This window comes from Leptodactylus fuscus, chromosome 3, assembly GCF_031893055.1.
Source record: "Leptodactylus fuscus isolate aLepFus1 chromosome 3, aLepFus1.hap2, whole genome shotgun sequence".
Lineage (NCBI taxonomy): Eukaryota > Metazoa > Chordata > Amphibia > Anura > Leptodactylidae > Leptodactylus > Leptodactylus fuscus.
In genome coordinates, this window is record NC_134267.1 from 18,862,706 (window position 1) to 18,887,229 (window position 24,524).

The 24,524-nt window shown below is 47.1% G+C and overlaps 1 protein-coding gene across 1 annotated transcript in view; it reads right to left on the reverse strand.

Moving 5' to 3' along the window:
* Positions 1–1,737: 1,737 nt before the first annotated feature.
* The window catches only part of EPRS1 (glutamyl-prolyl-tRNA synthetase 1), a 51,328-nt gene continuing 28,541 nt past the window's right edge, over positions 1,738–24,524 (reverse strand). The window contains 21 exon segments of the mRNA XM_075267088.1: positions 1,738–2,054; positions 2,278–2,342; positions 6,126–6,204; positions 6,292–6,452; positions 8,676–8,849; positions 10,730–10,927; positions 11,432–11,587; positions 13,107–13,208; positions 13,351–13,430; positions 14,136–14,208; positions 15,107–15,316; positions 15,591–15,642; positions 17,072–17,340; positions 18,187–18,414; positions 18,892–19,137; positions 19,873–20,238; positions 20,820–21,173; positions 21,454–21,571; positions 21,676–21,788; positions 23,133–23,340; positions 24,267–24,403. Coding sequence (XP_075123189.1) covers positions 1,904–2,054; positions 2,278–2,342; positions 6,126–6,204; positions 6,292–6,452; positions 8,676–8,849; positions 10,730–10,927; positions 11,432–11,587; positions 13,107–13,208; positions 13,351–13,430; positions 14,136–14,208; positions 15,107–15,316; positions 15,591–15,642; positions 17,072–17,340; positions 18,187–18,414; positions 18,892–19,137; positions 19,873–20,238; positions 20,820–21,173; positions 21,454–21,571; positions 21,676–21,788; positions 23,133–23,340; positions 24,267–24,403 — 3,540 coding nt within the window. The 3' untranslated portion in view covers positions 1,738–1,903.

The window sequence follows — 24,524 nt, forward strand, 5'->3', positions numbered from 1 at the left end:
GGGTGTTGAACCCCAGGGGGTCTGATCACTAATGCAATACATTGCAAAAAATCGTCCTTTCTTTTGCAGGCTGCATAGAGCAGCCTGCAAAAGAATATCACTGCAGACAGGCCGGGGAGCCTTTACAAGGCTCCCGGCTGTTATGCCAATGTGACGTTGGCCCTGGAGCATTCTCCAGGCACCGGCGATCAAAGGCAAAATGGCGGCGCACATGCACCGCCTTTAAATTGGCGCCTTGGTCAGCTTTGACTGAGGCGCTGGAGGGGTTAATGCCTCCAATCGGTCCAGGCACCGACCGGAGGCATTAGCGCTGGGTGTTTACTGTGTATGGCGTCCGCCGTAGTGTAACAAACAGTAACAAAGCTGATAGCAGCAGTACGAATAGTAACAAAGCTGATAGTGTGAAGGTTATAATCATGTAATGTATGAAAAACATTGTTATCCTTAAAAGCTGAATGCTAGATATAGTTGCTTATGCTTGAAACTGGTATAATGTTATATGATAAGATGGCGCCTGCACCCAAGATGGGTGCAAGAAAAACAAATGCTTGGCTTGCTGCCACAAGACAACTCCCCAAGGTTACCACGCAGGAGCTGGAGTAGCTGGCTATCTATGGCACTGCTTAAATTTTTTCAGTTTGATTGAGATGTATCATACCAATCAGGAATGACTATGAAAACTTACAATGTTGTCATATCACTTCCTTTCTCTGCTACTATTTAACCCCACGTTGATTTAATAAAGCGCGTCAGCGCACATTCTTAGCTGAGAGAGGAACTAATACCAACACATAGAGTGGTGTGACTTCTTTACTGCCTGGCACTCAGCCGAATTAATTAGGACGACAACAGTTACCCGAGATTATTGGTCCATTAGTCATAAACACGGCTTTGATCTTATCAATAGCAGCAGTACCAATAGTAACAAAGGTAATAGCAGCAGTACCAATAGTAGTAAGGATAATAGCAGTAGTACAGGTATGGGGAGCCGTTTGTCAGTGACAGCCAGGCATCCCAAAGTTATGGCTTATTACCGTATCTAGCTTCCATATTGTTGTATACCCAGTGCCCAATGAGCTCTATGTATACATATGTTTACAGCTATGAAAGCCGACATGAAGCTGCTTTCTTATCATACTGTTGTGTCCTGGAGGACCAATAACAGCACATAAATCTTGTGTGTCCCAGAACTCCGCTCCATCTTTCCTCCTTCTCACAATCATGTGACTGGCTGCAGCAGGAGCCTCCCCCTTCTGCTCTGTATGCATTATGATATAGACTTAAGCTCCGCCCCTTGGCTAATTCCTCCTCTGAGCAGATTATGTGCACGCAGCATTGGCAAGGAATTATTTATGACCTATCCTAAAGATGGGCTGAGGGCCAACCTGCCAAATAGATCACAGGCAGTTGGCGCCTGTCCCTGTATAGTGGTTGGGCATTGGCACTGCAGCTTAGTGTCCACTGAGCCTAACGGGGGCTTTGTTGCAGTATCGGCACCTGGCCACTAGTTACAGGTGTTGGTAGTGGCCTTGTACAATTGGTTCATACAGAGGCCACCTGTTGCCCCCTCCCCCAACTCAAAGCAAATCCTTTAAATAACCACTGTGTTGTCTGCATATTGACAAACCATATCATTCACCACTCCTTTCTCTCAAACTCCCCACTTGGTCAGCAAAGACCGGACCTCGGTGACTGCGGACACATTTTCAGACAGGGAAATGAAGACATGACACGGGGTTCACTGTAGCTTTTATTATTAGGGATGTATTCAGAAAATACGTGTAGAGCTCTAGAGCGCTGCCCCCTCCCCCCACACAAGATGGGTCCTAAAATCTGTTCTGAGGTTTACATTAGGTAATAAAAATAAAGAGTTTAATAAAGGGGTCCGGGTGTCGGTCTCGGTCTAGTAGCTACGGCCAAACAGGGTGTAATACTTGGCAGGGTTCTTCTCGCACACACACTTGGCGCCTGACTGCAGCTCCTTAAGCGGTTTGAAGGGGATACAAAGACTCTTGGCTCCCATTGATGGTGCTCCAGGCTCCAGATCTTGGTCCCTGTACACACAGAAATGCCGATATTGATTGATATCCTAATATATATATATATATATATATATATATATATATATATATATACATATACATATACACACACACACAATACACTGATCCACCATTTTAGGGGCCCAGACTATGCCTATGACTATTATTCTGTATATCGGCTCCAGGCCCTATTCTTTACACGAGGTTCGATACCAGAACAGTTTAGGGGACTTACCTGGCGGTCGTCTTCTTAATCCAGTCCTCACAGTCAATTTCACCGCAGAACGGGATCTGTACAATCTGGAGATCGAGGGAATAATCAAGAAACGAGGTCACATATATAGCAAGTATGTCAACATAAAAGACCTGCCACCCTAAATAGGTACTTTAACCAACCCTTATCTAAAGGAAGTATGCCTACTTGGTGGTCAGACATTACTAGTAGCCACCTATCTAGTGGCCAGACATTACTAGTGGCCAGACATTACTAGAGGCACCTATCTGGTGGCCAGACATTGCTAGAGGCACCTACCTGGTGGCCCACCATTACTAGAGGCACCTATCTGGTGATCAGCCATTACTAGAGGCCAGACATTACTAGCGGCACCTATCTAGTGGCCAGACATTACTAGCGGCACCTATCTAGTGGCCAGACATTACTAGCGGCACCTACCTGGTGGCCAGACATTACTAGAGGCACCTATCTAGTGGCCAGACATTACTAGCGGCACCTACCTGGTGACCAGACATTACTAGAGGCACCTATCTAGTGGCTAGCCATTACTAGCGGCACCTACTGTATCTGGTGGCCAGACATTACTAGCGGCACCTATCTAGTGGCTAGACATTACTAGCGGCACCTACTGTATCTGGTGACCAGACATTACTAGCGGCACCTACCTGGTGATCAGACATTACTAGCAACAGGGGCGTACTAAAGGGGGGTGGTTTCCTGAATGATGATACAGGAGAGCGGTCCTGGTGGCTGGAATGGACAAAACTACCCCCCCCCTTACCTATGGAAAGTATATTTTTGTGGTGAAGTTATATTTTTAGGGTAGAATGGATGAGATTTAAAGGGCGTTTCCTATAAACTACATTTACCACAAAGGGGGGGCCCTTAGTATCTTTTGTGAATCAATAAGTAACGTGCCTGGGTGACAACTTCTCCATTTGCTTTTATGGGTCCGACAGGGCACCGCACCTTAGTTACCATAAGTCCACTGATGTGCAATACCGGGTCATAAGGATGGCGGTCTACCCTGTACACAACTGTACAATGGCCACCTATGGCGTCAAGGAATTTGCAGATAGATCAGACCCTGGGAACAAAAAGGCCCCGAGTGGTTAGGGTCATACAAGGAGATCTTTAGTAAGACCCAATAATCTCTAGCAGATATATATATATATATACATTGCTATGGTACACAGGGTGTCATATACGGACACAACAATATTTTCCTACCGATTATACGCCATAAAGATAAGCGCTGCCGTAAACAGTATGGCTTCCTGTTGACGTTCCTGTACAGATATTATCTCCTCTCCGATCAGCCTTGACACGGTTGGGTCTCCTTTACATTATCAGTTATGATCTAGCAGGGACTTTTTATTGCGCCTTATCTGTACAAATATCAATGTTTCAGCCATTTTAGGAAGGGCTTATGGTATGTGGAGGAAAGGAGAGCTAAAGCCTTCCTGCAATCCAAGCAAATAGCCCCATGGCTGCACGCGAAGGTCCGCGCCATGGGGCTCGGATAGAATAGATAGTGATAGAATAGAATCAGATAGTGTTTTCCCCTTGTGAATCCCTTCATTGCTGAGATAGCACTGTTTTTGTCAATACACAAATGAGCTCTGGAGCAATGGCGGAGTCCTTGTTACTTCAGAGAGAGCATTGGTATATTGACAAAAATGGTGATATCCAATGTAGGCAACGATTCACAAGGGGAAAACACTGTCTGATTCAGGTGACACTAACCTATCTATCTGCAGAGCTGGAGTGATATGCTGGGTCTGGTGACACTAACCTATCTATCTGCAGGGCTGGGGTGATATGCTGGGTCTGGTGACACTAACCTATCTATCTGCAGGGCTGGGGTGATATGCTAGTTCTGGTGACAGTAACCTATCTATCTGCAGGGCTGGGGTGATATGCTGGTTCTGGTGACAGTAACCTATCTATCTGCAGGGCTGGGGTGATATGCTGGTTCTGGTGACAGTAACCTATCTATCTGCAGGGCTGGGGTGATATGCCGGGTCCGGTGACACTAACCTATCTATCTGCAGGACTGGGGTGATATGCTGGTTCTGGTGACAGTAACCTATCTATCTGCAGAGCTGGAGTGATATGCTGGTTCTGGTGACAGTAACCTATCTATCTGCAGGGCTGGGGTGATATGCTGGTTCTGGTAACACTAACCTATCTATCTGCAGGACTGGGGAGATATGCTGGGTCTGGTGACACTAACCTATCTATCTGCAGGGCTGGGGTGATATGCTGGTTCTGGTGACACTAACCTATCTATCTGCAGGGCTGGGGTGATATGCTGGTTCTGGTGACAGTAACCTATCTATCTGCAGGGCTGGGGTGATATGCTGGGTCTGGTGACACTAACCTATCTATCTGCAGGGCTGGGGTGATACGCTGGTTCTGGTGACACTAACCTATGTATCTGCAGGGCTGGAGTGATATGCTGGTTCTGGTGACAGTAACCTATCTATCTGCAGGGCTGGGGTGATATGCTGGTTCTGGTGACAGTAACCTATCTATCTGCAGGGCTGGGCTGATATGCTGGGTCTGGTGACACTAACCTATCTATCTGCAGGGCTGAGGTGATATACTGGTTCTGGTGACAGTAACCTATCTATCTGCAGGGCTGGGGTGATATGCTGGGTCTGGTGATAGTAACCTATCTATCTGCAGGGCTGGGGTGATATGCTGGTTCTGGTGACAGTAACCTATCTATCTGCACAGCTACATAGAAACTTTGTTTAAAAGTCTAGTGACAAATTCCCTTTAAGAAGGGATGTGGAGGAGGCACACGTGACAACATGTACTACAAGCCCCACAATGATGTGCCACTTTGTCTGGTCTCCTCTCCTCTCCCCTCCCCCACACTCTCCTTCCCTCCTTGCTTACATTCATTCTTCACATGTACGTCCTCCAATACAAAGACCAAATCAATCAGTTTTGTATCTTGGGGTAGACAATGGACTATTAAAGCGTATGATATAAGAAACACAGTAACCTAGTGGGCACTTTCATCAGGGGACATCGCCTTTAAGGTCCTTGCATGCCAGCGTTTTTACATTGGTCAGAGGTCACCTTTGAATTGCACCCATTGTAATGAAGTCTGTATCATGCAGGGCATCCAAAGGTTAATGGTAACTGATGTAACCATCCAGTGTCATGGGGAGGCGCTGATAAGTGATGCTTGGCAGTCTGCCGCAGATAAGATTATGGGATATCGCTAAATCATCGTCTGACAAATATTCCACGTATAAGTGACCCTTATCGATGAGGCGAGTGCACCCAGAGGCAACGTGGGAAAGCATTGCACGCTACGTGTATAGCCTATTGTATACGGCAGAGTCAGCGCTATCTATGACTCTATCTAACCCCCCAGGTAAGGTATATGGACATGAGGGTCCTTAAAAGGGGTTTCCTGGCCCCCGGGTTAGGTCATCAGCATCCAATCAGTGGACCACTCAACTGATCTGGCTGCTTCCTGGTCCTGAGCCTATTCAAGTAACCAGCACAAAGCTGCAGCGCCCTCCACTGTATAGTGGTAGTGCCAGGGTATTGCAGACGGATCAGCTTATGTGTGCACGTGTCAGACCCTCACCGATCACCACCAAGAAACCCGTTTAGGAAATGTAGGAAGTCAATAAACTGACAGATTAGACGAACGTATTATTAAAGCAACTGCAATAGTCACATATAAAGCTGCACCAAACAGCATTGTAGGAGATGTGGCGTTTGCAACGATCCATCATGCACTGGGCAAATGTGTGGCTGCAGATTTGGATGTGACTGGAGTATAACGGCTCCATAAGTTAGTAAAGGAGTCCTCCACTTACTCTCCCTGTATCGAGCTGCTTCTGGAATTCTTCCATTGTGTCGGCGACCACCATGTGACTTGTCAGATCGCTGAGGGCCCTGAGGTAGAAGGAGGCGATGAGTGACCCTGCGGCCTGGGGACATCTTCAGATACATTAGTGACGTGACAAGGCGCGGACAAGTTACCTGTTGTAGAGATTCTTGTGAATTTCTTCCAGTAGGTCCCTTAGTTTGGTTTCGGCCTGGTCCTCGCGAATTGTCATTTTCTCTCCGGTGTCACGTCGGACGGCTACAAACTGCTGACTCTTCATGTCTCTGGGCCCCACTTCTAGCCTGATGGGGACCCCCTGTAGAGCAGAGCAAGGGGCAATTTTAAAGGGTTTGCACATGATTGTACTTCTCCCCCCTCCCCTTTAAAGATCTGCAACAAAACTAAAAAAAAAACTATATAAAAGACATTAACGTGAGGTGGAAGGCGTTGTACGGGGCGAGGAAACTCTCCTGTCACTTGGACTTCTGCCTTAGATTTGTCCTTGACTATTGCCCCTGCCGTACCTATTTGGTAACTTCAGGGGGTGCTCTTCCACTGGTCGGAGGCCACCTTTGACTGCCACCTATTGTTACGAAGACGATTCCATCATGGAGGGCATCCAAAAAGATAACGTTTTATGGAACCTTATGTAACCGCCCAGTGCCATAGACAGCCAGCTGGCAGCCGACACTTCTGATGAGCCCGCAAACACGGTCCGCAGATAAGATTATGGGATATTAAAGATACCAAAATAGCCGACGGCCTGGCACAGTGGGCACATGTCAGATAGGCCCGGAACAGACACTTTCTGCACATTTCACAAGTAGGTGGCGGTTATCAGCGACACAAAAGATGAAATGCTGACTTTTTCTTTTCTTTTTTTTTTTGGTGGGGGGGGAGGGGAGGGTCCTGAGCTGCAGTAACACTGCAGGCCATTACACAGGACATAGGGCTACCTGGGCCATTACACAGGACATAGGGCTACCTGGGCCGTTACACAGGACATAGGGCTACCTGGGCCGTTACACAGGACATAGGGCTACCTGGGCCGTTACACAGGACATAGGGCCACCTGGGCCATTATACAGGACATAGGGCTACCTGGGCCATTACACAGGACATAGGGCTACCTGGGCCGTTACACAGGACATAGGGCTACCTGGGCCGTTACACAGGACATAGGGCTACCTGGGCCGTTACACAGGACATAGGGCTACCTGGGCCGTTACACAGGACATAGGGCTACCTGGGCCGTTACACAGGACATAGGGCTACCTGGGCCGTTACACAGGACATAGGGCTACCTGGGCCGTTACACAGGACATAGGGCTACCTGGGCCATTACACAGGACATAGGGCTACCTGGGCCATTATACAGGACATAGGGCTACCTGGGCCATTACACAGGACATAGGTCTACCTGGGCCATTATACAGGACATAGGTCTACCTGGGCCATTATACAGGACATAGGGCTACCTGGGCCATTATACATTACATAGGGCTACCTCGGCCGTTACACAGGACATAGGGCTACCTGGGCCATTACACAGGACATAGGGCCACCTGGGCCATTACACAGGACATAAGGCCACCTGGGCCATTACACAGGACATAGGGCCACCTGGGCCATTACACAGGACATAGGGCTACCTGGGCCATTATACAGGACATAGGGCTACTTGGGCCGTTACACAGGACATAGGGACACCTGGGCAGTTACACAGGACATAGGGCTACCTGGGCCATTACACAGGACATAGGGCCACCTGCGCCATTACACAGGAGAGTTCTGAATTCAACCTCCTTGACTATTCCTACCCGACACCACCCACTTGACATTAGGGAGTCTAGTTATCATATCAGGCACCAAAACTAGCTGCACCAATTGCTCAGGAATAATTGTTGGAGGTGGTGAAAGGTTTTCTTAAAATTAGATGCAGACAGCAGGGGAGGGCTAGAAATATAAAAGCATTGACACTTACTCGTCTGTTCCTGTACTGGGATGGGCATCACTGCTGTCACATGTACAAAGTGGTGACATCACGTCGACTGGACCGCTGCAAACCAGTGATTGGCTGCTGTGGCCCTATTGACATGATGTCACCGCTCTCTATCCACACCGTGCGGTATGGTCAGCCCTTCCTTGTTACATATATCTAATTCTATGATCCCGGACAACCCCTGTATAAGAGATATATTAAAGAGGGGCCGATATTTCCCGATTTGAGCTTGTACAGTATAGACAGGAAGGTGAACCCGAGTCCTGCTCAATGTTTAACCAGCGATCCTTTACCATGTAATCGGTCACACATAAAGTGCCATCGCCTGCTGATGGCGATACAATGATGGTCTATCATTGACTCTTTTTACAGCTGATTATAACCGGATGAGGAAACCGCAATAAAGGGTTAATAATAAACCCGTCTCATGACCCCTGCACAAAATGCTAAATATATTTTTCAATGTACAAGGAGCGCATCAGGAGCGGGATCAGTGACCGTGGCACGAAAGCCGGAGGTCGCGCTCAGGTAACTAACCTTCAGCTCCCAGTGGTTGAATTTCCATCCAGGGGAGTAGTTGTCACGCACATCGCTTCGAGCCCGGATGTTCACGTTGAGAAGGCGCTTGAGATACTGACTGCACTTCTGGAGGAGAGCGTCCCTGTCGTCTTCTGACAGCGTGTTCGTGATGCCGCATGGAATGACGATGACCTTTATAAAAAAATATATATATATATATATATATATATATATATATATATATATGGTTAGTATATATAGGGTTTATTTACCTGAAGCAAAGCGCCAAATCCTCTACAGTTAAATGATAAAACATCGTCTTCCTACAGTCACCACTAGAGGGAGCTCACTGATGTCTTGGATTCTGTAGGGAACTCATTTATGTCGATGCTGCAAAGTTCTTTAGGAGAATCGGTTGCAATTTGTCCCCTATAATAAAGGATCCTCTAGACCAGGGGTCCACAAACTACGGCCCACGGGTCACGGGTCACATGCAGCCCACCAAGAACATTTGTCTGGCCCGCCGTCACCCGGATCGCTCACTAACGGGGAATCTGATATAGGACTCCCCATTAGTGAGCATTTGCTGCTTTCAGTTGTATGTGCTGTGGGCTTAACTAACTGCAGAGTGTGACCTCTGCCCCGACGCAGGTCTACTGACGACAACGCACCTGCAGTCTGAAGGAGGATGCGCGGCGGCTCTTCATGGGTAAGTGGGTGCAGGTTTAGATGTGTGTGTGCAGGTAGGTGTGTAGATTGGTGTGTGTAGACGTGTACTGAAGAGCATGTAATATATAATAATAATATAATATAATAATATATAATGTGGGGAGGGCGTACTGAGGAGCATTTAATACTGTGTGGGGGGGGGGCATACTGAGAAGCATATATTATAGTGTGGGTGGGTGTACTGAGGAGCAGATAATACTGTGTGGGAGGGATCGTACTGAGGAGCATATAATACTGTGTGTGTGGGGGGGGGGACATACTGTGGAGCATATAATATTGTGGGTGTCCTGCTGTGGAGCATATAATACTGTGGTGGGAGAAGCACACTACTGTGGAGCATATACCGTAATCTTACATTTTTATTTTTGAACAATACTTCGGCCCTCCAATGGTTTGAGGGGCAGTGAACTGGCCCCCTGTTTGAAAAGTTTGAGGACCCCTGCTCTAGACCTTGCATAAATACAAAAAGTGGCGCTGACCCCTGAATATTAACCCTTTAAGCTTTACTCTTATTTTGGGTCATTAAAAAAATTAACTAGTTCCAAGACACAGGAACCATAAGCTATAGGCTGCTGCCACTAAGGAATAACACAGCAATTTTTACATAGTTTTTTTTCCCTCTCTCTATACAAAATGTGATAAATTAAAAAAAAAAAAAAAAAAAATAGGAATAATGTTTTACTTTTAGATTACTCAATTTAAATAATCATTTCACAATTTGTTTATTTCCCCAGGAAACTAGTGAAAATATTGCAATTTATTAGCCACTGCTGCAGCCATGTACAGTGTGGTATAAACTATATAGACCATATTGCCTTAACAGCATTCACTGATACGCTTTACAGCATAGTAATAGTCAGCAGCAGATTCAGAGGTCTATGGGAGAGTTTCCTAGACATGCTCTGTGCAGGGGGGAGGAGGAGATAAGGTGTGACATCATCTATTGTCAGTAGTGATGTAATGATGACTCAGTGGTGTTATCGCCTATAGAGGTGTTATCTTCTATTGTAATCCTGTCTGTGATGTAAATGAGGTGACGGCTGCAAAGATAACCCATACAGAATTGTCAAGTGTCATTCTATTATTAGGCTTGGTGGTCAAAGCAAAAATTGCAAGTTACAGTTTTTTATAAATATAGATGGAAAATTGAAATAAAAAATAATAATTTAAAAAATGTAATTTCTGAGGATGTATTTTTTTTCGGTTAAAGAGGAAAACCATTATTAAAAGATATAACCAGAAGATCCGTTTAATTGCCAGTGATGTGATTTTAGCCCTGGTACCAGTTATTATTAATACTACGACCTCCCTGATGCCACTATTGCCCGTGTGTCATAACTCACCTGGACGCAGGCGACTCTTGGCGGTAACACCAGCCCCATATTGTCTCCGTGAACCATGGTCATTACGCCGATGGTCCTGGTGGTCAGACCCCAAGAGTTCTGGAAGGCATACTGCTTTTCTCCTGGTTTTTTGGGATCTTCAAAGGTGATCTCAAACATTTTTGAGAAATTCTGGCCCAGGTGATGTGATGTGGCTCCCTGCAAGCAAACACAAGAGAGATCAGCAATAAAGTGGAATATTATAGGACCAAAAGATGGAACCAACTGGAAAATCGCCAAAGCTATAGCTGCAGATTTTGAGTCCATTTTATTTTCGGCCATGTTTCTGAAGACTCTCTGCCCTTGTCACGTTGCTGCCCAATAATCCAGAGTATGTGATAATCCGGCATCAGTGGAGCCAAGCATGTGCTGGATTATCAGAATCTGCTGGTAAACTCATGAGAAATCTGTTACATGGATGTGTCTTGTAACTTTGTTCTGGGCCTTACATATCAATGGCGTATGCTTAGGACTGATCATCAGTATGTGATCATGGGGAGTCCAAAACACAATCCCCAGAGATCAAGATTCGCCCCCATACTGACAGGCTAACGTGGAATAGATGGACATAGTGACCAATGTGAGGGATGACCTCCTCTGTACTGCGCTCCAGAACATGCTGGCACTATACAACAGAGTAAAATAAATCTTATTAACACCAACCTGTATAGCTCGGCCACTGGCAGAGATGAACGCTTCCACGGTGGTCGTGTAGTCGCCGCCGGCAAACTTTTCCTTCTCCGTCTTCCTTCCTTTTACTACGGGAATTGCCAAGAGCTCCTCGTAGACCCGGGCGTAGAAATCCAGAATCTGCAGGACCTGCAAGACCCATCAGTGCTGGATAGTTAATGGCTCCACCAGATACATACACATCAATAGTAACACGTTTAACCAACCGGACCCCTGCAGATCAGCTGTGCCAGGACACCGCGCCACCTGGAAATGTTTCCCCCTCCTGGTGCTGCTGCTGACACATTCATCAGTCCCATGGTACAGCAGCAGCTCAGTCCCACTCAAGTGAATGGACTGATCAACAATACTAAGCAAAGCCCCTACACAATATACAGAGCTGGGCTTTATAGTCAATGAGGCCGCAGCGCTCACCGGAAAACTACAACCTCTTCAACCAGCTGATCTGTGTGGGTTCCACGTATGATAACCTCACCAATAACATATTGATAACCTATGCAAGTCCTGGAAAACCCCTAGAAATAAAAAACAGGGCACCTGGAAACTTTATATTAAATAAATGAATTTCACCAAGTGACTCTATGTAACCTTGTAATGGAGAAGCAAAATTTATTTATAGCCCAATGTGTCTGAAAAAGTAAAAAAACATAATGTGATGTGATGTCTGAAGCAAATAATGAGACCCCTTGTATTCCAGAATTTGGGCAAAACTCCATTAACACGACCCTATAGGGATAAGCTGAGCCGGGTGAATTAAGGACACTTGGAAAATGCAGCAGGTAAGGACCTGGGGAATGGAGGATTACTGCCACCTAGTGGACACATGACGGCACTACACCCACCTGCCATAAATGTCATTTTTTATTTGTTGATTTTAGCTTGACAAAGCCAGATCAAGCTTTGTTTTTGTGGGGTGAGCTGTACTTTATGTAAGTGCATTAAATTTTTTTTTTTTTTTTTTTTTTTTTTGCAACAAAAATTGATTTTTTTTTTTTTTTTTAAGCTTTTATTTTGTAATGGCACAAACCAATTATCCTAAATTATATCTTCACTATTGGATGAACTATAGTTTTAGGATTTTCCCACCTGGGGGAGGGGGGGTGGTTATTCCGAATTTACAAGCTAGAGGATAGGTTTCTCAAATGGGAATAGCTCTTTAATAAAGTTTATTGATTGCAAAAAATGTGAAAATAAAAAAAAAAAAAAATTAATTTTTTTTTTATTTTTTTTTTTTAAATCCCATTAAAAGGCTGTTTATTTTTAATTGTAACCATAATACAGTGGTAGATAACTATCGGTCTATACTAAGGCTGAATTCATACAAAGCATTTGCCCCATCTGCAATGCAAAGGGTGAAACCTGTGACAGAATCCATGACAAAATTCATGTAATATGTGGATTTTGCTGCAATTTTTTGGCAGATTCACTGCAGAATTGGACCCAGTGTTATATACAAAGGCAGCTGTTAGGGCACACCTATGCCATAACAATAAGAAATATGATCACAGGGATTCACCTAAGTCTCTCCCTTTGATTTAGGATTAAAGGGTTAAAAAGTGAGGCTGCAGCTACGTGTGTCATCTGGAGCAAGGCAAAGGATGTTAAAGGGCACTACGCACATAGAAATACATCTATGGGACCGGCATACCTCCTCTGCAGCCTCCTCGTATGTAGCAAAAGCCGTGTGACCTTCCTGCCAAAGGAACTCCCGGGTGCGCAGGAACGGCTGAGGATGCTTGAACTCCCACCGCTGAGAAAAAGAGACAATATTCATGTAAAGTGGAGAGGATGAAGTATAGTATAGTATATATACACACACACAACATATATATGTATGCAATGGCCCCCGAATCATAGGCAGGACATGGGCCCGGGAGGTTTGCTGTACGTACCACAACATTGCACCACTGGTTCAGCTTTATAGGGAGGTCCCGATGCGACTGCACCCATTTAGCATACGCAGGATACATCACTGGAAGAGAAGAGAAGATTATTCTAGGAAATTTCCATTAGAAGGGTTTTCTGAGACTTGGGATAGGTCAGGAATATGTAATCTGTCGGTGGGGGTCTGACACTGGGGGGCAGCTTGCTAAAGAGGTGCTGCAGCTATCCTTGTGCTGATGATGTCCCTTCCTTCGTCACATGACACAGCAACAGCTCACTCTTATTGAGGCAAACAGGGCTAAACCGCAATACCATATATCCTGTCCTTAACCACCTATGGGAGTGCCCCAAACAGACAGGTTCCCTTTAAGATTATTTTAGCTGTGGGATTTGAGACAAGGTATTGGTGCTGTGAGCCCAGGCAGTGCAGGGGGACGTACGGCCTCCATATGTGACTATGTGACTCTCTACTAGAAGCTATACATCTAAGGTAGAACACCGCCATATATACAGGGTATCATGGACTAAGTGGCTGCATTATGGCTTGTAGCACTAAGCACGGGCTACACCTAACACTATGGGGTCAGGAAAGCCATTCCCAAAGCTTTAGGAGACCCATAGGCCATCACATATATAATATCTATGTGGAGCGATAATGCGGCCTCATGGATGGAGTCTAAGGCTGGGCTCACCTACCCCAAGTGTGACCACCCCGACTTAAGGATCTCCTGTACTTTGTATGTGAATAGTGTGTGTGTGTGGTGTGGGGGTGGGGGATTTTATGGCTTTTTACCAGTTTCACTTGTTGGCCGCACAGCGATTGGCTCCGCCAGCTCGGTCTTCCCTGATCTGGTGACCCAGGCTACCTAAACAAGAACATAAACACTTCAATAATACATGTAAATACAGATATTACTAAAATCGGGAGCGACCGGGACTAAAGCTGTGGTGAGTAACCAGTAGTATCCTGAACTGACAAGTCTATCTGTATTAGGAATTAGTATAATGGAGGGATCGAGGGCCCTATGGGGGTCCTGCTGCAAAGTGAGGACCTAGAAGTGGTTTCAATAAACCAGATATAAAGGGCACCTCTGCCTCTGGAGGACTCGCCTTTCCTTTCCACTTTGATGTGATTGGACACTGTGTAATGCTTCATTTGCCCTGTGGTGGCGCTGCAGGAATACCGAACACTTACTGTCAGGATTTCACAGACTACAGGGGGTCTCTATGGGTCCCAGCAGGGCACATATTAGGGTCGGTGAGGGTACAGCATACATGATGTGCGAAAACTAAAGCTAAATGGTGGATTCTTCCTTGACTTGTCAAACCAAAGTCCATAACATAACTCCGCCTGGCATTAACTTGAATGACAGCTGAGCGGCAGTACCCTGTGTGTCCACTAGACAGTGTACAGAGCTGTCTGCCTATGTTTGCATAGACAATGTACATCTGATCAGCGGGGGCGCCAGGCGTTAGACTCCCACTAATCTCATATGGATGACCCATCTTAAAGGAAAAGTCATCTGTGTCAAATCTTAGACAAAATCCTCAAAGGGGTTTTCTGAGACATATATGATGACCAAGCCAGTATGTGATGGGTAAGGCGACTGCTGTACCATGTGACTGATGGACAGGACATCAGCACAGGGAAAGCGGAGATCCCAAATCTCAGACCCCCACTGGTCATATAGTGATTACCTGTCCTAATACGCAAGTCCCAGAAATCCCCTTTAAGCCATCGAGCATTCCTTTGTTATAACATACCTCTGGGGCAAAGTCAGCGATGTGAGTCTTCTCTTTCTCAAGAGCCGCCTGAGACACGAACATGGGGAAGTAGCAGTTTTCCACACCCAACTTCTTTATCTCACCGTCAAAGAAATCTTTAATGGATTCCCAGATGGCGAAGGCCCATGGTCGCAGCACGTAGCAGCCGCTGACGTCGTAATACTCGATCATCTCGGCCTTTGTGATCACCTGCGAGACACAGAAGATTCTGTATGTAGGAAAAGCTGGAGTGCTATCAGATTTGATTCACATGGGTAACAATACGTGACAAAATCTGCACTTAGACCGCAACGCACCATACAACCACTGGGTGGCCACAGAGAGACATAGAGCAGATCTCTGTGACACAATATCAGGCAACAATGGTCGTTTTGTGATACAAGTATCTGAAAATGGGAACAGAGGCCTATACACATCTATACCACGGTTCAGTATAGTAAATACACCACACAAGGTATATTACCTGAGAGTACCAGTCAGCGAGGTTCTCTTCTTTTTTAGCTTCCAGCCCCAACCTAAACAATACATATGCCAAAAATTATTAAAAGCACACAAAAAAATGGGAGTTTGATTCAGGTGACAGTAACCTATCTATCTGCAGGACTGGGGTGATATACTGGGTCTGGTGACACTAACCTATCTATCTGCAGGGCTGGGGTGATATACTGGGTCTGGTGACAATAACCTATCTATCTGTAGGGCTGGGGTGATATGCTGGTTCTGGTGACACTAACCTATCTATCTGCAGGGCTGGGGTGATATGCTGGTTCTGGTGACACTAATCTATCTATCTGTAGGGCTGGGGTGATATGCTGGGTCTGGTGACACTAACCTATCTATCTGCAGGGCTGGGGTGATATGCTGGTTGTGGTGACACTAATCTATCTATCTGCAGGGCTGGGGTGATATGCTGGGTCTGGTGACAGTAACCTATCTATCTTCAGGGCTGGGGTGATATGCTGGTGCTGGTGACAATAACCTATCTATCTTCAGGGCTGGGGTGATATGCTGGTTCTGGTGACAGTAACCTATCTATCTGCAGGGCTGGGGTGATATGCTGGGTCTTGTGATACTAACCTATCTATCTGCAGGGCTGGGGTGATATACTGGGCCTGGTGACACTAACCTATCTATCTGCAGGGCTGGGGTGATATGCTGGTTTTGGTAACACTAACCTATCTATCTGCAGGGCTGGGGTGATGTGCTGGTTCTGGTGACACTAACCTATCTGCAGGGCTGGGGTGATGTGCTGGTTCTGGTGACACTAACCTATCTATCTGCAGGGCTAGGGTGATATGCTGGGTCTGGTGACAGTAACCTATCTATCTTCAGGGCTGGGGTGATATGCTGGTTCTGGTGACACTAACCTATCTATCTGCAGGGCTAGGGTGATATGCTGGGTCTGGTGACAGTAACCTATCTATCTTCAGGGCTGGGGGGATATTCTGGTTCTGGTGACACTAACCTATCTATCTGCAGGGCTAGGGTGATATGCTGGGTCTGGTGACAGTAACCTATCTATCTTCAGGGCTGGGGTGATATGCTGGTTCTGGTGACACTAACCTATCTATCTGCAGGGCTAGGGTGATATGCTGGGTCTGGTGACAGTAACCTATCTATCTTCAGGGCTGGGGGGATATTCTGGTTCTGGTGACACTAACCTATCTATCTGCAGGACTGGGGTGATATGCTGGGTCTGGTGACAGTAACCTATCTATCTTCAGGGCTGGGGTGATATGCTGGTTCTGGTGACACTAACCTATCTATCTGCAGGGCTGGGTGATATGCTGGTTCTGGTGACACTAACCTATCTATATGCAGGGCTGGGGTGATATGCTGGTTCTGGTGACAGTAACCTATCTATCTGCAGGGCTGGGGTGATATGCTGGGTCTAATGGCAGCCTATCTTTATTAGGTTTCAATGATAGGGAGATCTGATGGTACCTGGTCTGTTTCTTAGGTCCTTGGCCCTCCCCAGTATTTCCAGCCTCCTTGCCGCCGTCCTTCTTCTTCTGACCGTCTCCTGGTTTTGTCTGCTTGTTCTGCTTCTCAGACTTATTTTCTTTCTCTTTCTGTTTCTTGTCTTCTTTAGGTTTTTTATCTTCAGATACTGAGGCGGCCACTGGCTTGTTCTCCGTTACAGTCTGACTATTGTACTGAGCCAGGGCGTGTACGGAGGCGAGAAGTTCCTTCACTGCAGCATCAACCTTATCCTAAGACAAAATAAAAAATCAAAACATCTCAGATCGTATAGGGATGGAAATAAAGACGTGACTACATCTCCTGCCTGGCCATAGAATGCAGTTATACATTTCTGGTTGCCTCCACTAGGGGGTGCAGGTTCACTGTATAGTTTACGGCTTTGCATACAAGGCAATTTTGGCTGTGACTCCCGCCATACGGCCTAGGATCGCCATGCCGCCCTGTGACTCTTACATTAGTAAGTGAATGGGGACGTATTTCAGGACTAGTTTGCAGTGACAGCAACTTCTAGTCACAAAAACATCCAGCAAAAGTTGCAGCTGCAGCATCCTCGGGGTCGCAACTTCATTCATGTACATTGGTGAAGAAGTCTCAGGACAACACGGGGATCTTTGGAGCCTTGGGCAAAAGAGCCACATAGCCCGAGCCTAAATGTGTTTTCTATTGCTAACATTTATCCTATAACCACAGGAGATGCATGTCGCTGGTCCAACTTGTATGGCCCAAGGGATCACAAAATTGGGTTCTGGGAGTGTCCCATGTGAATGTAGCAGCGGTGCAGATGCATGGACACCAATGTAAATACTTCTAAGGAAGTGAAGGATACTGCAGTCCTGAAACGTCCCTTAGAAGTAAACGGAGCACTGGCGGAGCAGGAGCACTACCACTACATTCACATGGGGTATACAGGATAAATGTATGCAGTAAGCTGCAAAGCTCCCCCTAGTGGTGGCCAGAATTTCATCATATATGTGTCTCTCACACCTAGCTCCTTAGCTGCAGTTCCAAATCACAGGATCATTTATAAATATGCCCCAAAAATACAGGAGCGTAACACCAGCATTAATCTTGCTCACCTTGGGGGCGTTCTGGCTTTTCAGTTTTCGGACCTCGTCTCCCTGCTTGGCCACCTTGTTAAACAGCTCCTCAGCCTCAGAAGACAGGGAGCCATTTGCCTGAGCACTGACAGGTGGCTGCGCGGCCGCGTTTGCAGGTGGTTGGCCAGGCTTGTACTCCTGTCCGGTCTTTGCTTTATACTCTGTCTTGAGAGACAGCAGGGCTTTTACTGCCTCGTCCACCTTGTCCTACAAGATGGAAAACACCAAGTTATCCAACCCCATGCCAAAGGAGAGTCCACAATACAGAGATACCATCCTGATTACTGGCACTGCCAGTCATTAGTCCTAACCAAACGTCTTAAAGGAGCGGTCTCACAAGAGACAACCAATGTGCACATATCAGATAGGTTCATAGGTGAGGCCATCTGCTCCGGACCAAGGAGGACACATATCAGACATGTTATCCTACACTTGCAAGTAAAGGAGCCCTTACTGAAAACAGTCAGCACTGTAGGCCCGACCAGTCAATATAAGAATCTGGAGGTATTATTTGCTACTCTTTTCTCTCCTGAAACCCAGGACCCAGGCAGACTTGCCATTTAAAGAGGAAACAGTGCTGCCTGAGCGCCACTTCTGTCTTGCAGGCCATGTGATGTCACTTTCATGGGCTGACCATCAACAACGAAGCAAAAAATGTCATAAATGACCTAAAAACACCTTTACCTTAGGAGCCTTTTCAGTTTTGAGCTTGCGGACTAGCTCCCCTTGTTGCGCCACCTTGTTGTACAGACTGGTACTGTCACTGGTTGGGGCGGCCGCTTGGTTAGATGTTGTTGTAGGGACTGATGTACTCGGAGGAGACTGAGAGGACGGAGCAGGAGGAGAGCCCGGCTTGTATTCCTGTCCCGTCTGCTGCTTGTATTCTGCTTTTAGCTTCAAGAGGTTTTTCACTGCGGCGTCTACCTCCTCCTAAATGTAGACAGAAGAGAAGAAACATCGGTGAGGGCACTGGTTCAGAAATCCCGAATCAATGCCAAGTATCTATGTATTAATAGTAACAGGGTTAGACCATGAATGGAACATATTTTTCTGCCTCCTAGTGGTCAGAAGTTCATAGGGGTTATGTGGCGCTATGACATTGCAGTATACGGTAATATCATGTCTAGAAATGAGCGATCAGCCGATCCGAACAGCACGCTCGCATAGAAATGAATGGACGTAGCCGGCACGCAGGGGGTTAAGCGGCCGGCCGCCGTCAAAGCGGAAGTACCAGATGCATCCATTCATTTCTATAGAGCGTGCTGTTCGGATCGGCTGATCTGAACAGTACTCGCTCATCTCTAATCAAGTCCATTGGTCATATAGCCATGCTGCAACTCAGCCCCATGCAAACAAGTGGGGCTGAGCTGCATTACCAACCACAACCAATATACAACATCCAGTGCTCAGATTGTAGTAAAGAAGTTGCATTAACCAATGTCATAGTCTGAGATAATCCCTTTAATAGTGCACCATTATCAAAGCTGGCGTCATATAGACAGATACATCACCAGCAAGTCATCCGTCCTTCCTGGAAGTGATTGGTCAGGTCACCGGTTATATGTAAACCCACAATGCCAATGACAGCAATGCTAAACATTCTTCAGCAGCATCAGAAGAAGCACATAATAGCGGCACATGCGGCATGCAGTAGCAGTGTCCTACCTTGGAGGCCTTCTTGCTTTTCAGCTGTCGGACCAGCTCTCCTTGCTCAGCTACCTTATTGTATAATGCTGAGATATCTGAGCTGGGAGGACTGGAGGCCGGAGGTGCGGAGCTGCTCGTCTGAGCTACGGGAGCGCTGCTCGTCTGAGCTACGGGAGCGCTGCTCGTCTGAGCTACGGGAGCGCTGCTCGTCTGAGCTACGGGAGCGCTGCTCGTCTGAGCTACGGGAGCGCTGCTCGTCTGAGCTACGGGAGCGCTGCTCGTCTGAGCTACGGGAGGGCTGCCGGCCTTGTACTCCTGTCCTGTTACTTGCTTATATTGCGATTTCAGCTCTAGAAGAGTTTTCACGGCGGCGTCTACCTGAGGCTACAGAGCGGAGAAGGAGCAACAGAGACAGCAAAGAGGGGAGAAAGGGGAAATTTAGGAAAGTTGTAAAGTAAGCAAGGAAATAAAGCAAAGCAATAAAAGTCTAAAGGGAACTTGTCACATGGATGCAACTTCCTGGTGAAAGATTCCATAGGATAGAGGATAAGGTGCTGATCGGTGGAGGTCCAACCATAAGACCCCATGGATTCTGAGAACAGGGATTTTTTTTACTACTATGTTCTCAGGATGGGCGGGGGTCTCAGCAGCCTGATCCCTACTGATCAGCACTTTAACAACATTTCCCATGTGCCATATAATGGTAAGTCATCAAAACGTGGCTGACCGTGGCCACTTGTGCAGGAAAAAGGCTTGCCTATATAGTACACCCAGCTTTCCCAGATGCCTCAATGGTAATTTCAGCAATTCCACAGTAGTAGGTGGTGTGTGAAACTGTTACATTAATACATATCGAAACAAATGCCTTTCTGGGCTTTGGGAAAGCTGGGTGGTAAGGCCCCCGCCATCAGAATTACAGCAGTGGACAGCTCAGCATAAGTCATCTTCAATGATTTTCTCCTTACCTTCGGCACTTTCTCTGTCTTTAGTTTACGGACGACTTCCCCTTGTTCGGACACTCTGTCATAAGCAGCTTTGGCGTCACCGCTATTCGTGGCTGCCACTGGGCAGGTGGGGGCGCTCTTTGCTGGAGCATTTCCGGGTTTATAGTCCTGACCTGTTGCCTGCTTATACTCTGCTTTCAGAGATAGAAGGAGTTTCACGGCCGCGTCGATTTCAGCTTTTTCGGCTTTCTTGGTTTTGAGATCCCGGACGAGGTCTCCCTGAGCTGTAACCTTGTTGTAGAGGGCGGAGGGATCGGAGGCGGAGACGGGGGAGGGGGCTGGGGTCGCTGGGGCTTCTGCGGGTTTTGCCTTGGTCTGTAAAGCAAATGGGTGACAATTTAGTGGTGTAATCTCTGCCATCTTGCGGGGGGGGGGGGGGGGGGGGAGGCATATATTATACACAGTCCATACTATAGGGGCCATATTCTTGTTCACCGTGTGAAGGCGCTGCATTGTTCATTCCCGGTCTCCTGAATGGAGCATTGGCTAATAGACTGAGGTCACCTGTTCAGGGCCTCGATCTATTAACATCAGAATCTAATACGGGATCTGACAACAAGTTTTCCAAGTCTATTTGATCGATCCTTACACTTACCTCTTTCTTGGCGCCGGCAGATTTAGTCTTCTCTTTGGAGCCAGATGTCGGCATCTCCTTGGTGTGACCATCTGGGATGTATATTAAGACACATGGCGCCTCCTTGCAGCTGTGTGGGCTGAGACAAGTAAAGGAGGAGTCAATAGACCCAAATGTGGAAGCCATCGGTGCGGGTCTGAGTAGTCAGGCCCCCTCCAACCCCCTAAATCTATTATCTCTTACCTGATTGGCTCATAAGGCTCATCACAGATATAAAAGCCCCTGCGCTGCAGCTGGATGATGTCTCCCTTTTTCAGGGTCTTCAGACAGGGGTCTCCTAACATCACTTCTTCTTGCTGAAGGGACAAAAATGTTAAAACAAAAATACCGTCACTCATCAATAATAGAAAATAGACCCCCGCCTTCCATAAACGCATTTATCTCCAGAGGTCCAGGAGTCCCCTTTGTGAGCAGAGATGTATTTCACATGTGTGACCACTGCTCCTTCACTTCTATAGGAATGGCGGACATCGCCGAGCACAGCATTGTGTCCCCATCCGGATCAGTACTATACGCTGCTTCTGTTTGGTGCAGAGACCTGTGCTGTTCTCCTCATATTTATTAGTTAAAGAGGACCTTTCACCATATCCGGGCACAGGCAGTTCTATATACTGCCAGAAAGCTGACAGTGCGCTGAATTCAGCGCACTGTCGGCTTTCCCGATCTGTGCCCGGTGTGAAGAGCTTACGGCCCGGTACCGTAGCTCTTCTATGGTCAGAAGGGCGTTTCTGACCATTAGCCAGAGACGTCCTTCTGCCTCGCGGCGCCAATCGCGCTGTGCTGTGGAGCGGGGAGGAACGCCCCCTCCCTCTGCTCACACAGCTTGTCCGTAGACGAGCATTAGCAGGAGAGGGAGGGGGCGTTCCTCCCCGCTCCACAGCACAGCGCGATTGGCGCCGCGAGGCAGAAGGACGTCTCTGGCTAATGGTCAGAAACGCCCTTCTGACTGTAAAGCGCTACGGTACCGGGACCGATAGCGCTTTACACCGGGCACGGATCGGGAAAGCCGACAGTGCGCTGAATTCAGCGCACTGTCAGCTTTCTGGCAGTATATAACACTGCCTGTGCCCAGATATGGTGAAAGGTCCTCTTTAAATGTCCTGTATTATTATTTCCCTTTCATGTTATTTCTATGCATTGTTGTTGCTGCCATCTCTGGCCAGAATTTGCATGCTGCACGCCCTTGTTCTTGTTAATAAAGTTTTTTCTCTCTGGGCGTGGTTTTCGGCAAAGCCCTGGTCCATGTCACTCCCTGCAGCTATTTTAGTTTTTCATAGCTGTGTGACAGGACTTGCTTATACTTGGGCTTGTGAAGGCATCAGTTTTTGACCAGCAGTTAGCCTCAGGAAAGACACCAACAGGACGGCATTCAACACCACTACTACCAAGGCTATTACAGTATTGTGTTATCGCTTGTCGCTGTTCTTGGGTCAAATAAACCCACGTTGGTTCATCACATCATCGTGTCTACGTTTGAATCCATCTACCCTGAGCTCCTGCCGGTCCGGTCTGCTCCACTGCTTGGATATGAAAGTAGGAGAGTCACACGGCCACTATTAGTTACACCATCAATCGCCTTCATGTGGGGATAGAACAAGACCGACCATCGACATACACCAAGACAGGACCGCCGGCCTCACCTTGCTGCTCCTGTTGACGTACTGCTTGAAGTCTTCTTCTCTCCCAAGGACTGGTTTAGTAATCAGATGGTCATAGTTGACACAGACTGTTGGGGTTAATGGAGCTCTGAGGGTATCAGCCAACCACGTGATCTTGGTAGTCTTCTTGTAGTCCTTGTTCTCCAGGTTCAGTTGGGCATCTAGAGATGTGATCTTCCCGGTGGAGTCTCTGAAAATGATAAAACATATAGTCAATGTCTAACTTACATGTGTGTCTCCATAAACCCTGTGCAGTCAGACTACTTCGATCTGTTCCCACTTCTTCCTAGGTTATAAAGAAGTAGACGATAGATGGAAGGCATTAGGATTAGAGATGAGCGAATACTATTCGAAACTCCCGTTTCGAATAGCATGCACCCAAAGGAATGAATGGACGCAGCCGGCACGCAGGGGGGTAAAGGGGCCGGCCGCTGGCAAAGTCTGCGTGCCGGCCGCTTCCATTCATTCCTATGGGTGCATGCTATTCGAATAGTGTTCGCTCATCTCTAATTATGATGTAAGGTCAGACTCCCATAGACATACTGGGACCATTAAAGAGTTCAGTTGTGAAGTTTACTAGGACATGGCATCATTTTATAGATCTAAACCGTCACCAGGTTCCAAGCTGATGTCGCTATAACACTGATGTAGTGCCACGTCCCCTTCATTTTTGTTCTGCACAGTCGTGTCCCAAGAAAGTGCAGCCAGCACCATTCACATGAATGTATGGCAGCTCCACATTTGTTGGGATGCAAGGGCCCCCTAATGTGTGAAGGAAGATTGTAAAGGGGCCCCTTAATTATTAGGATTGGGTGACCCCCTCCGATCATGTGATGGCACTTTTAAATGAAACCAAGTTCATGGGTCACAAGGCCTGGTCGCAGCTCAGTCCCATTCAAGTGAAGGGACTGGGCTGTGATACCAAGTGCAGCCTCTTCAGCTATGAATAGAGAAATGGCCGCTCAATGAACAGCTCTCATTCTCTTCTATAAGTGCAGCCATCTCTCCGCTCACAGCGGACACAAGACAGAGGTCGGGGGGCCTCCGTACTCAGGTGTGGGCCCCAAAAGAGCAGCCTGTAGATACTCTTATAGGTTCCTCTGAACAGTTTCTTACCGGTGGATTTTGGTGATGTTGAGGTTACCCCAGTTGATAAAGGTGACCATCTCTCCCTCAGACAAAGTTTCGGCGTCGGCTCCTTCTATAAGGACGTGGGGTCCGTACCACACGGGCTTCATACCGACCTCTGCATTCTACAGAACAGGAAACACACGGTTAAGAAACCTTTGCCAGCCTCAGCAATGGCGGCTTTAGTATATACTGGGCTGTATGGGATTACAGACATAGGGGGGCTTCTGTCAGACAGCACCACAC